The sequence below is a fragment of the Pholis gunnellus genome (genome assembly GCF_910591455.1).
Source record: "Pholis gunnellus genome assembly, chromosome: 2".
Classification (NCBI taxonomy): domain Eukaryota; kingdom Metazoa; phylum Chordata; class Actinopteri; order Perciformes; family Pholidae; genus Pholis; species Pholis gunnellus.
In genome coordinates, this window is record NC_136536.1 from 23,851,826 (window position 1) to 23,868,327 (window position 16,502).

General features: G+C 40.9%; 1 protein-coding gene across 1 annotated transcript; it reads right to left on the minus strand.

Annotated features, from left to right (window-relative positions):
- Positions 1-6,996: 6,996 nt before the first annotated feature.
- icmt (isoprenylcysteine carboxyl methyltransferase) lies at positions 6,997-16,355 on the minus strand (the record flags this gene model as incomplete). Its single annotated transcript, XM_079174204.1, has 5 exons — positions 6,997-8,954; positions 9,888-10,105; positions 12,677-12,846; positions 15,337-15,425; positions 16,137-16,355. The coding sequence occupies 5 exons, from the start codon at positions 16,353-16,355 to the stop codon at positions 8,775-8,777; spliced, it is 876 nt and encodes a 291-aa protein (XP_079030330.1). The 3' UTR covers positions 6,997-8,774.
- Positions 16,356-16,502: the final 147 nt, after the last annotated feature.

The following is a 16,502-nucleotide window of genomic DNA, read 5'->3' on the forward strand; positions in this document are numbered from 1 at the left end:
ATTTATTTAATTATGTCTAGATATCCTTCATTTTTTATCAGGGTCATTTTTGAGAAAGTAATTTGTGTGAGATCAGAGGAGTGTTTTTGACTTAGCATCATGGGGTCACTTACTTGTGGTGTACACTGTAAATGAGATGCTCTTGTAAAGAGGAGGGGAATTGTCTTTCCTCTCAGTTAGCAATGGCCAGATCATTGTCTCTTTGAACCCCCTTCGTAACTGTTTAACTTGTCTTGAGGTTCTTCCAAGGACCTGCAAAACATTTGCATCAAGCAGCCTTACTAATCTTTAACTAATAGCCTAATTAGCATGAATTAATAAACTCATCAACATCTATCTGTGTATGTCACAAAAAAGACACAATGTAAAAGACAAAAACACTTATTTCAGCATTTATTTATTCAGTTTTTATTCATTTCTGTATTTATACATTTATTTACTTATTCCTGTATTTATACAAGTATTTATTCATTCCTGTATTAATTTATACATTTATAAATGATACCGTTTTTTATTGCCAAGTCAAATTTAACAATATATTTAACTGTTTAAAGTATACTATACATATTAGTGCTGGGCAACGATTACAATTTTTAATCGCATGGATTTTTTGCGATTAATCTCATTATGGCAAAGTTCAATAATTAATTCAAAGGTAGTGTATTGTGCACTTTTATTTTAAAAGTACTGCTACATGAACAAAAGTGCAATAACATTTGGTTTGCAAACACTTAAAACAAATAAGGTTATTTTTAACAGCAGTATTCCCTTTACACAGTAGCAGTTATATCTCTTCACTATCTGTGCTCAGTGTGTGACTTCATGTGAAACGTTCCACTGCTGTGCAACAGGAATACAATGTTTCAGCTATGGGGTCAGATCAGTCTCAATTATCGCAAATGCACACAGATAGACTCACAAATGCAAACAGAAAGATTCACAAATGCGCACAGAACAATTCACAAATATATTCGATTTACAAATGCACACAGAAGGATTTACAAATATATTTGATTTACAAATGCACGCAGAACAATTCACAAATACATTCCAATGCACAAATAAATAAATTACGATTTATATAAATGTAAAAAAAAAAATCACAAATATATTTCTGCATTTGTATGTATTTGTGTGTGGATTTGTATGTATTTGTGTGTGGATTTGTATGTATTTATTTGTGGATCGCACTGCATTCATTTGCAAATCGCTTCACATTCGTGTACGGATTTTTGAGACTGTTCTGCCGTCGCTGGATTCACAAATGCGTTTTTTTCAACATAGACCTGTCTGTAGCCAATCAGATGTCAGCCTCATTTTCAACCAATCACATGAGCGCAGCTTCATACATATTCATACATATTGTAGCCGTCTGTGTTCACCCAGAGCTCTACGATACCTCATATCAGTAGAGACCGGACCAAACTATGTGTGTGTAAACCATATGGTACAAACAATGAGGCCACTAGGCTGCTAGCGTAATGCTGCGGTTCACACCAAACACGATTCGCGCCGCGTTAATCGCGCCGCCGTTCTCGCCAGGGGACTATTTGTGTTCATTCGCGTGAATCGGTGAATCGCGCTGGACGCGCCGGTGAGGGAGCGCGGCTTATCGCCCTGATAGCCGTTCAACTGTCCGCCGTCAACTGTGGAAAAAATAACCTCTATTTCTGCTTAGTATGTGTTGTGGAAGTCCCAGATATCACGGGGAACCAAACGCCGTCATGTCTGGTTCATAACATAGTCCGGAGGAGCTCCGTGGATTTCATCGAACTGTATTCTGTATTCCTCATATCAGTAGAGACCGGACCAAACTATGTGTATAAATGTTATTTCGGAGTTCCTTTTTGTTGGTTTATTGCCGTTAAATCATAGCCAAATCAGTTTATGTTGTGTTCATACAGCTATGGTAAACAGCCGACGTGTGGCTTGCTAGACACAGTGAATACAGTTCGATGAAATCCACGGAGCTCCACGGAGCTCCTCCGGACTATGCCGCGCTCCCTCACCGGCGTGTCCAGCGCGATTCACCGATTCACGCGAATGAACACAAATAGTCCCCTGGCGAGAACGGCGGCGCGATTAACGCGGCGCGAATCGTGTTTGGTGTGAACCGCAGCATTACGCTAGCAGCCTAGTGGCCTCATTGTTTGTACCATATGGTTTACACACACATAGTTTGGTCCGGTCTCTACTGATATGAGGTATCGTAGAGCTCTGGGTGAACACAGACGGCTACAATATGTATGAATATGTATGAAGCTGCGCTCATGTGATTGGTTGAAAATGAGGCTGACATCTGATTGGCTACAGACAGGTCTATGTTGAAAAAAACGCATTTGTGAATCCAGCGACGGCAGAACAGTCTCAAAAATCCGTAAATGAATGTGAAGCGATTTGCAAATGAATGCAGTGCGATCCACAAATAAATACATACAAATCCACACACAAATACATACAAATCCACACACAAATACATACAAATGCAGAAATATATTTGTGATTTTTTTTTTTACATTTATATAAATCGTAATTTATTTATTTGTGCATTGGAATGTATTTGTGAATTGTTCTGCGTGCATTTGTAAATCGAATATATTTGTAAATCCTTCTGTGTGCATTTGTAAATCGAATATATTTGTGAATTGTTCTGTGCGCATTTGTGAATCTTTCTGTTTGCATTTGTGAGTCTATCTGTGTGCATTTGCGATTATTGAGACTGATCTGACCCCATACACTTTTGACCGTTTACCTTTCGGCATTTCGACAAACAAGGCTTTGAAACGACCGATGCATTTCCACGGTCCTCCACATGTTCCAGCACTCTTTATTTACCCAACTACCCCCTGTTAAAAGGTTGATGGCTAGCTAGCTGCTATAGCTATACAAACGGTAGCTGTCGTTACCTGCTGCCAGGACGGAGTCATCAGAGTAGTGTTAAGAAAAGTATTTCAATCGGCTCAGGCACCGAAAAGAAGCACCGAAATCTGCGTTGCGTTTCGGTCCAGTAGGTACCGGTCGTATAGGTACCGGTGCCATATTGGCACCGGGTTTCGGTACCCAACCCTACTCAGGAGGGGAGTAGACACAAAATATTATCTTTTTCTTGTTGTATGAATTAATAAAAGCGACAACTCAGGTCCTGTCCTGACTTCATATCATACAATACACTCAAATATATGTAGCCACAAAACTCGGCAAATGTATGCATTTTTGCTCAATTTTGCATCCACTTGTTAAGAAAGACCTCAGCGGACTGGTGGGGGTCCAAGAGGCTGTTCTGGTGGAGATAGGAAGACAGTTGGTTAAAAACAGCACGTTCAAGTGGTTTGGATAGAAAGGAGAGAAACCGGTGTGAAGTTCTTGACATGTGATGCTTCAGAGCTGTAGTGCTTTTAAAAAATACAAAAGTAAACTCACCACAGACACCGGAGGTCAGGATGAAGAGCAGCAGGGTCCTGCAGATCATCTTCTCCCTGCAGGGAGAAGCCGGCTCAAAGAGTAGGATTTCCAGGCGACTGTACAGCAAAGAGCACAATCCAACTTTGTGGATTATAAATCGGAAACCTCACTGGACTACTGCAAGAAAGAGCCACCATCTAAACGGACCGTGGTGAGATAGCGTGGCTTCACAGATTACGGAACAGCGGCTTCTCACCACGCTTCCTTCCACCTGTTGATAATATTATGTTTGGCCTCGGGGATTTGGGTTGGGGACACTGGGTATGGGGTATACTTTGTGAATGTTACGCTTGTTTATTGTGTCGGAGTACAAGTGGGAGTCTCACGGCTTTCCTCTTTTGTTCGCTGTAACTTATGCCGACCAGGTCGGACGTGAATGAATTTGATTTGCATTAATATATGGTGCTATATGCAACAAACGGTGTGTTTTCGTTTATATAGGATTTAATGTGACATTATAGTGAGGAAACGGGAGAGCCTTTCAGCGTGTTTTCGTAGCTTTCAAACATATTAGGCAGTCACATTGCAGTGTCTGTACACACCAGGTATCACATCTGCCCGTCCCCTCAGCTGTAGCGTGCACTTTCCCCCTTAGGTGTTCATAGTAAGGTGAATAGTTCCAGCTGAGCATGCATTACAGTGAGTTTATTATTTGAATGTTAATTCTGTCATAAAACTGATTGAAGCAATGAGTGTGGCGATATATTCATATTTTTTAATCGCTCTACATATTTTGGACAAACGTGTTTTAGTTTGATGCTTGTTCCAGCTGACCGTTTGGTCACGATGGAGAGAGAAATGCCATCTGTTAAATAAAATACAAGAAATGATTCAAGAAATGAAAATTATATGGTAGTAATATATAGAATTGCATTACAAGTCAGTGCTTGAAAAGTATTTGCATATATATTTTCAATGAAACTAAGAAACATGTGATCATGTAATGAGGTTTGACTCTATAGTTTTTCCTGCAACCCTAGTTGGACAAAGGCATTTGTCTTAACAAGAGGGCAGAACACAATCGGATATAAAATGAAGAATGATGGCGCACGGGCCAGACGGCGTACAGGGCGCAGGCACATGGGGCGCACGGCGCACGGTGGATATATAACCGGTACCTCTGTGGGCATAACACAATCGGATATAAAGGGAACACTCAAAAAAACGATTATTGGCCCTAATAAAGATTAAATAATATTTTCAAGTAAAATGTAACTGAAATGTATCAAATCAAAAGTGTATTCATTTAAACACGTACCATTACGTAATATGCTTTAGTATAACCTGAATGTAGTCAAATCAAGTAAACTTTACTTGACTGAATCATAAAGTGACGCTCTGCGTAAGGAAACGTCTCTTTACCGATGTGATGAACTCTGATGAACTCTGAGGGTGGACTTGGCATTCTCATCAGATTCTGACCGATGGAGCAGGACCAAGTTATAAGGTAAGTCCAATCATTTGCCATCTTAGATCTTTAGAAGTATTTGTTTGACGAAGACGGATATGGTTCTATTGGCAATTATATTTGCGAGGTTGGTGAAGTTAGGTCAGCACATGTCAGAGAATGCCTTATGGCCTGCTATGTGATTAGCATGAGCTAGCGGCTTTGGCGCCGGTTAGCGTAGTTGCGCTGATTGTGAAATATGTCTGGCTTCGTCGCGACGTTGCTTCCAAAGCAGGACAAGCAGGACATTTGGTAGAGAACACCTGCTAGCCAAGCTGCTGCCGCTCAGGCTGCGTGCGTCAATAGCTAACTTCCACAATGTGGCTAGTCACACCATGGTTCGCTAGCACTTGCTATCTGGCTCAGCACTAGCTAGAAACGGCCAGTGCCCCTCATTGCTTATGCCTATCAGGAAAAGGGTTCCAAATGACTTCAGAGCTTCATAGCTAATGCTAATGACTTCATTGTGTTTTATTGCCGAAAAGTTCAACTCTGTTCCCCGCTACACACTGCCCGACCTGGGCATGGCGAACAAGTGGTAATCGTCGCCATTTTTGGTGTATATTAGCGAATGGAGATCGCCACCAAGTCCAACTCCCGTGTCCACTTGTCTGCTGTGGTGCGAGACGATCACGAAGGCGGTGCTCAGTTTCTTATTTAAGGTTGGGTTCGGACCAGTGTTGGTTTGGGCCCAGCTGGGATTACATCTTATCCCTATGGCCTTCATTTTAGGTTTTAACCTATAGTGAAACACTTTAGTGAGCGGAGCACATACAAAGTAGAAATATTAGTTACCTGGATGTAACTCTAGCTCTTATGTGAGTAGCCCTCTAACTACTATAGGGGGTGGGTGCCGTGTTTTACCCTGTGATTGGATGGTGAGTGCATAAATTGGAGGTGGAGCCTCGAGAGGGTAAACCAAAAACGAAGCCCATTAGAGCAGAAGTCTTCAACAGGGGGTCCGCGACCCCTAGTGGGTCGGTGGAGGTACTGCAGGGGGTCCGTGACATTTTGGTTGATTAGACAATTAAGATTTTTTTTTTTTCCAAACATGAATCTGTCCATTATTTCAATAGTTCAGTATTATATGCAAGATAACAGGTATGTTTATGCATGGCAGCGGCACTAATAGGCCATCACTCATTTTCGTCAATTTGAATAGCTTGTGTGCATGATTATCATGCAATTGACAGACTATGTTGATATTGGCATTGGTATCAGCACAATTTTATACAATATATCTGGTCGGGGGTCCCTGCTCCATCTCTGTCAGTTTGGGGGTCCTTGACCTGAAAAAAGTTGAAGACCCCTGCATTAGAGGGCTACGCACATAGTCCTGGAATAACATCGGGGTAACTGATAGTTCACATATTGCACTCAAGCGATCTGCTAGTGCCAACAGAGCGGATTTGACTCCGAACACGGTCTGAGAGCAGAACATTTGTGTCGTGTGATGTGAACTAGGCACGATCCGTCTCTTTTAAATATTTTTTGGCATGATTGACTTCCACTATTTGCCGGAGGGCAGTGGAGTAATGACAAGAAATAAAAGAAACATGCAATAAAGACGTAACCATATCTGCAGCAGGTCTCCAAGGTGAAATGCCTCTGGCTTGTAAGATCAAAGGGGGGTAAGGGACGTCGTCAAATCAAATCCATACTTTAGCGCCTTGGTAGCCAAGTTGTTACAGAACATGCCATATGACCGCAACGTCCTGGGTTCGATTCCAGCCTTGGGATCTCTCTCTCTCTCTCTCTCTCTCTCTCTCTCTCTCTCTCTCTCTCTCTCTCTCTCTCTCTCTCTCTCTCTCTCTCTCTCTCTCTCTCTCTATATAAAAGAGAGGCGAAATTGACTAAATTAAACATTCAAGAAGCTCCAGATGAGGCAACAAAGTTATTATCATCGCAACATAGCTCAGATACCTGGTTATCCACGATCCGACCATTTATTTCTCTATGGAAATAATATATACCTCCGATTACACACTTATTTTCTACCCTGGATAAAAAATAATTGTAATGTTGATGTTAAGCAATAAGACAGTCTTCCAAAAAACATGGCGTATTCTTAAAGATTTTGAATAGGATGATTTATTTTCTTGAACATTGCCTAGTGAAGCAAAACATACTCATTCAAACATGGCACTTGAGCACCACGAATGGTTAACAAATGTTTTACCTATACAGAGCATCTTTGCTCCCGAAAATCTTCAGACTTTTTTACCAATCTCCCAAACACAATGAGACCAGGGTTTGGAGCGTAGACCGCAGCAATTCGTTGGTTTCTAACACAAAGTGAGCATGACAGGTCAACAGGAGAAGCAGTGATAGCAATTTATACTGTTCAGGATGGTGACTTGACACAGAAAGCAACTAAACAAACAATTGATATACTAACAAAAACGAAACGAGCGGCTACAAAAAAACGACGCAATGTCAACACTGCCTTCCTTACAGATCGGGTGAGAACTGCTCTAATCAAAATCGATCGTGCCACTAGCTCCGGTGTACGAACACACGTCTCGGCTAAATGACAGACATAAAGAAATGTAACTCATAAATAACTCTTTCATGTGTGTGATTTGTGTTTTAGAGGAAGTGGATATCAGGTTTAGCCATCAGTCAGGCCGTGACCAGCCTTATATTTAGTCATCTGTGAATGTCAACTACATTTAAACAGTCCCTAACATCTGATAGACATCTATCTTTTACACTTTTTAGTCATTCTTTCATTCATTTTTATTAAATAGTGCTTTGGAAGATAAATTATAAAAAAAATACCACCTATTGTTCCCTTTAACAATGGTTGGATGCACTGGACAGCTTTAGTTCCATGGTCTATTCCATAGGGGAGGCTTTCCCACCTAAAAAGTACATATAATTAAGACACTACTGAAAATATTTGGAATTGTATCTTCAACTGTTGCTTCAATCAACCCTAACCCTAAAGCCAGAACTTGTGGCAGAGCTTTGGAATTATGAGGTGGTGGTGACATGAAGTAGTGCATTTAGCCCTGGTGTGGAGAAACTAGGAGCAGTGGATTATTCTGCAGAGTCGGACACGTTTCTAGGGACATTCGGCTCGGTTTTCTTGGGGGGTAACTATTGTGAATCCAAGATGCCTACAGCTGCCACCCTCTGTAAAGGATACAAGCCTTTCAAGACTACAGGGTAGAGGGCTGCACTCCAGACCTGTGGGGAAACACACTTGAGCTAAAGAGTAGCAACTAAACTCCCAAACCACTTTCTCCAGATGAAAACTAATGTATATGGTACTTAGTAGTGTTGCTGGAGTCAGGTCCATGATGTTCTAGTGCAAAGTATTTGAATTCTACATATGGTTATAAATATGTATAGCGACTGCTCTACTGGTTGTCACTCTGCTTTTGAAATTGATTTTGCTATTAGCTGATCGATTGAATTTCAGGGCACTAGATTCTCTCTGAGGTCATTACAAAACAAAACCAGTTCCAAAATGGCCCAGAGGATACAAACACAGTGGGACATACAGTGGTGGCCACTTCTTGATAATATTGATTATCCTAAGTTACAGACAACAGGTTATCAGTGGAAACAATAAGCATGGTGAAAGCATGCAAACAGAAAGACAACAGAAACAGACGGAGTGGGTGTTATTGGACTACATGTAGTACAGTGGAGGTTGTGTGGTCTGGAAGTTGGTAGAAAAACAGCAGCCCAGCTGCCTGCCGCCATCCCACGATCTTTGTCTGTGAGCTACAGGCTCTCAACCAGCTGCAGGGTTTCCCTCTGGAGGACCACCGCCGTGGCAGACGCCACACACCCACCAGGTCTGACCTGCCTTAGTGCTTTTAAGTCTGTTATGTCCTGCATCCAGCTCCTGGGACTAGTTGACACGGATGCCTGAGATGAAGGGCAGCCCGGTGGGAACCTTCTTCTTGTATTTCACATAGTCCTCAGCAAAGAAATGGATGAGGGAGAGCTCCTCCTCCTCGATCCGCTCCCGGAAGAACCGCCAGCTCGCTATCGTGTAGCCCAATATACACACGGGGTTACACAGCATGATCTGCAACAGTCAACAGTCTCATCAGTTAAACCAAACACAACAACCTCAGATCCAATCTCAGAGCGTTTAAACTTTTAATGCTTGGCCTGGCACGATTGGATGACAAAAGTCACGTTGAAAAGACAACTGTAACCACGGCCTGAGAACGTGCGGTGACATCGGTAGGAGGAAGAAATCTTGCCAACCACACCAATGACTCATGTCAGCCATAAGAGGGATGGCTATCGGCTGGAACCAGGGCGCTGCAGCTCATGGTGAGTTTAACATGGCACTCACTGCATCGCACCAATATTCTCTCCAAATGACACTATTTTTCGTAGAGCTGCAAACAGGAAGCACTGGAACATATTCTTACCGTTATCTCACGATTATGTTCAAATGTCACCAAAATTGTGCGTCATGCTAAACTAGAGAAAACATATCATTGGAGAAAGTTTGAGAATGTTTCACATCATTGCTTGGCTACCTGTATGCAGACACCGATAAGAACAATAGGAGGGGGGGATCTCCTCTGTGGGACAAGTCTTTGCTCGTCACTGTAGCACTTTGTTGGCTTTGATTTTAAACTCTTTAACTCAACAAATGATGAACAAAGAAGACACCACAGATTAGAATTAGGTGATACACAAAATCATGCTCAAACTTCAGAATGATTTATTTTGCAGTAATAACTGTATTGACACGATTGGGTGACATGTAAACCCAAATTAACAGCGATAGCAAATCAATGCAACCACAACAGTAAGGGTACTATACAGAGGTACACCAAACCTACATTTGCCTGATAAAAAGTGAGTTGTTTAAAAAGAAATTTTTGCTAAAAACCTGCATGTACATTATTATTTGGTCGTATTTGGGAGAATTCATGAAAATCATTATGTCTGAGTGGCAGCACGAGGAGAGAGAAACGTGTCGAGCAGTGCTGGAGCTCACCTGTGTCCCTGTGCTCCAGTAGAACCAGCCCACATAGGAGGGGTGTCTGAAGTAGGAGTAGACCCCGCTGGTGACCAGCACGTGGCTCTGGGCCTTCTCATTCTGGACAATGTGGTTGAAGTTGGAGCCAGCCGTCAACATGGCCGCCTTACGCAGGAAATCGCCAAACATGACCAGGAGCAGGCCCACGACGCTCAACCAGTTCAGCTGCTTCAGCTCTGAGAGAGAGGACAGACTGATAAGAATCCTTCAAACTCAACGTTTCATTCTTCTCTGCCTGTACACCTCAAGCTGGTCTGTCAGACGCCTCATACGTCTGCAGATTGTTTGAGGAGCCAAATCAACCAGCACTGAAGTCTGTAGGATTACAGTTCTGATATTAGTCCAGGACTATATGTCACACAATGCAACATAATAAATCCTCAAGAATAAATCTGAAAACATAAACCTCTTTCCTGTTTCTAAACTCATGATTCAGTAGTAACAGCAGCCCCTTATGCAACAAGTTCATCTTTTACCAGATGTTACAAGACTAATGTTTAGTGTCAGCTTTAAGTTCAGGCTTGTCTTCTTAGTTTCATTCCACTTTAGTTTGAAATGTCGTTAATAAAGACTGAAGATAAAGATACATTTCAACATTCCAATTTCCGTGTGGCATCTTTAGTGGCAGGATTTTTGTTTCACTTCATGATTTGCTTTGTAAACATAGAAGTTACTTATCGTCACCTTCCCAGTAAAAAAAGATTTGCTTTTCTACTTTTGCGGCAGAAAAACAAGTGATGCATGGACTGTAGAAAAAGGACCTAGTCACCGTGATGTCACACATTGGTTTGTGGACTTGCGTTCTGAAACCTCGAGTCAGCATTTTGGCCATTGCCATTTTGTTTTTTGCAACAAGGAATGAAACAACAGGGTGGCGCTACGTACAACCGAACGCTGTTTGTAACATTTTTGTTGCCTAAAAATGTCTTAATTAACTTTCATGAAGTGAAAACACGCAATGGAAGGCTATAAGTTCTAAAACAAAACAGTCAGACAACTTACAGACTGGACAACACTGTGGTAGCAACCTGTCAATCACAGTAAACCCGCCCTAAAGCGTCCCCTGCTTTATGGTCTGTTTGACTCTAAATGGACCATCATTTACTAAATGAACATCATTCCTGTGTTGAAGAAGACTTGAAACTAGAGATTGAGACCATAAACTCATGTTTACAATGTTTACTGAGGTAATAAATCAAGAGAGAAGTAGAGTCATTTTCTCATAGACTTCTATACAACCAGAGGAGTTGCCCCCTGGTGGACACTAGAGAGAATGCAGCTTTAACACATCAAGCTTTGGCTTCACTTTTCAGAACCGAAGGTTGTAGTCTGGGTGCACCTCATGCTAAGAGACCCTTCCCTTTGGCTCACAGACCTGAGGTCAGCAGTTGGACTCTTCTCAGCTGTTGTCCATGGTACTGAACTTGGACACAGGTTGTCTGATATCGCTCACCATCTATTAAAGTGACTTAGATTTACGGTCTAAATTCTGACAGAAATGAATGCTGCATATTGTGCCTCAAAACATTCTACGATGCAATGTCCCAAAAAGTATTGAAGTGGGCATGTCTGCTACCATTCCCACAATGCTTTGTAAAGATGCAAAAGTTACAGCTGCTGACAACCTTATCTGTGATGACATTAACTCATAAGGATTTATAAGTGATCCAAATGTCAATGTACTGCTCACTAGTAAAGTGCAGTCATGTGTGTTACATTAAGAGTGAGGGAGTAAAAACTGACCATCTTAACTAATCCAAACTGCTATTCTATCATTTCAAAGCACTATTTCACTATATTATTGAATATTCATGATTCAATAAGAAACAGTCAAAGTTTAATTTGACATTAGCAGGTCTCTCATAATAGCCAGCACATTCACAGGCTAAAGAAAGATGATTGGCTTCTCAATATATCAGCTGTTGCTAAGTATAGTTAACTTAGTAAGCTTATGCTCATCTCATTTTCAGGTCGTAGCAACAGGTTTTGAATACTAGTTAAGCTGCATAGTTGCAACAATGAATCGATTTGTTGTCAACTATTAAAATAATAGCCAACTATTGTAATAATTGGTTAGTCCTTTCTTTTGAAGAAAAAAGTAAAAACTCTGATTCCAGCTTCTTAAGTGTGAATGTTTTCTTTTCTTTTTACTCCATGACAGTAAGCTGAAAATATTGAGTTGTGGACAAAACAAAACATTTGAGGATGTCATCTTGGGTTTTGGGAAACACTTATTGATTTCATAATTTTACAGACATTTCATAGACCAAACAACGAGGCTAATCCATTAAGCTGAGAAAACACTGAACAGATTCTTTGACAATGAAAATAAACGGTAGTTGCAGCCCAACCTCAACACCACCTTGTGTTTCAGCCTTCACAGCCAATGAAAAGTGAAACAAAATCTTTTAGTTTTACTTATAGTAGCTTAAGTTACTTGCAAACGTTAAAAGTCAACTCAAGGACTTTTGGTTTCGTAAACAGATTCAGATTCAGATCTGACATGTGCCATCAAACATCTTTATCATCAGATTCTAATTTGGATATTCTTAGCCCAGAAATATGAGACATCTTCTTACTTTACAATGGTATCCCTTACACCGATACACCGGTATATTTTACAGCGATATACCGGAATATTTTATACCAATATACTGTATATTGACAGGTAAACCTTTTGCGTGCTATCAACAACATACCAACTACTTTTTTGAGTGCAGTGACGACGAGGCTGAAGACACACTCACCTGGAACGGTCAGCTTCTCTATAGTGAACTCCACCCATGACGAGACAGCAGCCAGCGTGTACTCCACACTGTGGTTGAGCAGGAATGAGTCCAGCGACAGGCTGCGAGGGTTGATTATGGCCGTCACCAGGTACTCAGAGTAATGGAAGAAGGACAGGGAGCACATGTACCTGCAGAGAGACATGATTACAGGTGTTCAATGTGGCCTGGTTTACAGAATACACATCCTGCTGTGGCACATGTGTTAATTCACTCGGATTCATTTGTGTAAAAAAAAAATACAAGAAAAACTGAATTTCTTTTTAAAAAAAGTCTGGGGATATTAAGGAATGAGTGTAAATGAATTATAAATAAATGAGTAAAGCTGAAGTCTTGTTTATTTGATGTGATGTACATACGTGCCATATGTAAAATGCACTGTTAAAACAGGGGCTTTAAGTTGGGTTAGCAGATAAATGTGATAAATTAAAACTTTTTATAATTTAGGAGAGTTATACAAGCTTTCATCTTGACCATGCTTGACTACTGTACTGCCCTTGATGTTGGTGTTACCTGGTCCTCCCTCTCTAAGGATTGAGTTTACTATTTTTATTGTTAACCTAAAAATCATTAAATGGGCCGGCTACATCTCTCCGACCTTTTACAACCATGCAGTCAGGGCCATAAGTATTTGGACTGTGACACAATTTTTCTAATTTTGCCTCTTTACACAACTCCAATGGATTTGAAAGGAAGCAGTCAATGTGTGGTTGAAGTTAAGACTTTCAGCTTTAATTCAATGTATAGAACAAAAATATCACAATAACTGTTTAGGAATTACAGCCACTTTTATACATTTTCAGAGGCTCAAAAGTAATTGGACAACTGTGACAAACTGTTTCATGAAGAGATGTGGTCGGTTCTGTCACTATTTAATGACAAATGATGCAGATAATAGGATTCAAAATGTTGAATTAGCATTTGATAGTTGGTCCTTGGAACTCTCAGCATGCAGACCAAAAAGGTGTGAATGCAAGTGAAGGAGGCCATTATCAGGTTATAAACACTTAAACCCATCAGTCAGATAGCAGAAACATTAGGATTGACTAAATCAACAGTTTAGTACATTCTTAAAAAGAAGGAATTCACTGGCAAGCACACCAACACCAAACGGCCCAGAAGACCACAGTAGACATCTAAAGTAGATGGTTGCAGAATTATTTCCTTGGTGAAGAAAAACCCTTCATAACATCTACTGAAGTCAAGAACACTCTGGAGGAGGTAGAGTGGCATTATTAAAGTCTACAATCAAGAGACGCCTTCATGAATCTAAGTACAGAGTTACAACAAGGTGCAAACCTCTGGGAACACTGAAGAACAGGAAGGCCGGATTAGACTTTAACAGAAAACATCTGAAAAAGACTGACCAGTTTGGGAGCAAGATTCTTTGGATGAAGCCAAGATGAACTTGTACCATAATGATGGGAAGAGAAAAGTGTGGAGAAGGAACGGCTCATGATCTGAAACAAACCACATCATCTGTCTAACATGGTGGAGGCAGTGTTATGACATGGGCATGTATGGCTGCCAATGGAACTGGGTCACTGGTGTTCATTGGTGATGTCCCAGCTGATAGAAGCAGCAGGATGAGTTCTGAGGTGTGTAGGGCTAAACCATCTGCTCAGATTCAGCCTAATGCTACAAAACTGATTGGACGGCACCTCATAGTGAAGATGGATAACGACCTAAAACATACTGTGAACACAACCCAAAAGCTTCTCAAGGCAAAGGAATAGAACGTTCTTCAATGGCCAAGTCAGTCACTTCAGTCACCTGATCTCAAACCAAGTGAGCAGCTTTTCACTGAAGATAAAACTGTAGGCAGGAAGACCCACAAAGAGTCAGCAGCTGAAGGAGGCTGAAGTAAAAGGTCTGTCAAAGCATCTCAAGGGAGGAAACTCACCGTTTGATGTTTATGGCTTCCAGACTTCAGGCAATCATTGACTGCAAATGATTTTCCTCCAAATATTTAAAATAATGATTATATTCACAATTATGTTAGTTTGTCCAATTACTTTTGAGCCTCTGTAATGGCTAAAAACGGTTATTGTGATATTTTTGTTATATCCATTGAATTAAAGCTGTAAGTCTTCACTAACCACATATTGACTGCTTCCTTTCAAATCCATTTGTGTCGTGATAAAGAGGCAAAAAATTGTGTCACGGTCCAAATACTTACGGCCCTGACTGTATGTCCCATCAAGGTCACAGGTCAGCTGAGAACACCTTGTTGTCCCGAGACCACTGGAGCTCAGTGGAGACCGGACCTTTGCAGATGGAGCCCCCAAACTCTGAAGCGACTTTCCTTTGCATGTGAGGCTGGCCCCTACACTGCCTGTTTTTAAATCCCGTCTTAAAACATTTTTATTCTCTGGCTTTTGATTCATTATGAGACTTTCCATTCTATATTATTGTCTTTCATTTTTTTAAATTCTAGAACACTCTGATCAACTGTTGTTTTTAAAAGTGCTTATACATTTGAATTGGATAAATATGGATTGGAAATACATAGTAAAACAAAAAGACACTTAATATCAATTTAATAAAAAAACAATACAATGCATTTCTACACAGCAGCATAATGTTAAGTAATACAACAAACTGATAAACCAAATACGTACCAGCCAAAATGGGTCCAAGTGGTTTCAGAGAAGCTTATAATTAAGCCACAGCCAAAAGTGACTCCCAGAAAGCAGGCTCTCACAGCGACCTGGAACGAGTTAACACTGATGAGCCCGGGCTACACCGTGACAGGACCCCTCTCTCAGGCCTCAAGACTCATGCTGAACATCTGAATTACGTTATTAAAAACACAAACTTAACATATAGAACAACATTTGACCAGACTACACTCGGAAATTCGGATGTTTTTCCCACCATCTTCAAATTTAGACCAACTCTAAAAGTTTAGGTCGACTTTAGGCAAAGTAATAACAGTTTTATTCAGCGAATTTGTACCAGAAGCCTGGTAATTCCTCAAATACCTCAAGTAATGTCGAAGCAAATTACATTCGACACAAAGCAAAACACCGAATGAACACATTTGTGGAGTGGGTTCCGTCAGTCTGTCCACGGAACATAACCTGCCTGAAATAGCATTGCTCACACGAAGAGGCCGACAGGCTTCACCTGGCTCAGGGCTTATCTAGAGACACCTCTGCCAGCTGTCTTCTTCATCTTCATCTACAGCTAAGAAGATTACTGGTCTTAACGAGCTAAAGTGGTAGCTAATGTGATGTTAGCTAGCATTAGCAGTACAACAATAAAGTTGAAATAGCGATGTAAGTTACATCAGACAGCTGTCAACATTAGCTGGATGTAGACTGGTAAACAGCAATAACCCTGACGTGCGCTTTACGCAAAACGAGAGAAAGAAATGAGAATAAACGCAGAAAGTTGGCTACCTGACGTCAACGCTTACCTTGTATAGAGGTCCCTTGTATAGGATTAGCAGGAGGCCGTTGATAACTGCAATGTGGATACAAATCACTATCTTTCCAGAAGTTTCCGTCAGATAATCAAAGACCCAGTCGAAATGTCCAAACCACGTTCTGATCAATGGGATCACAATCACGCTGAGCCCTAAAATAAACGTCTTTATACTTACTCTTCCTTCTAGCACCAACTTACTGCCTGCCATGATGGAAGTACTGTGCAACTGCTAATATCGCGATACCTAAAGGGAAACCACGTGATGTATACGGCTTTCACATTGTGAAGTGAAATGACAGGATTTGCATCACATTTTTTAACCAAAGAATACTGATAGCAGCTCAGTGGATTTCCA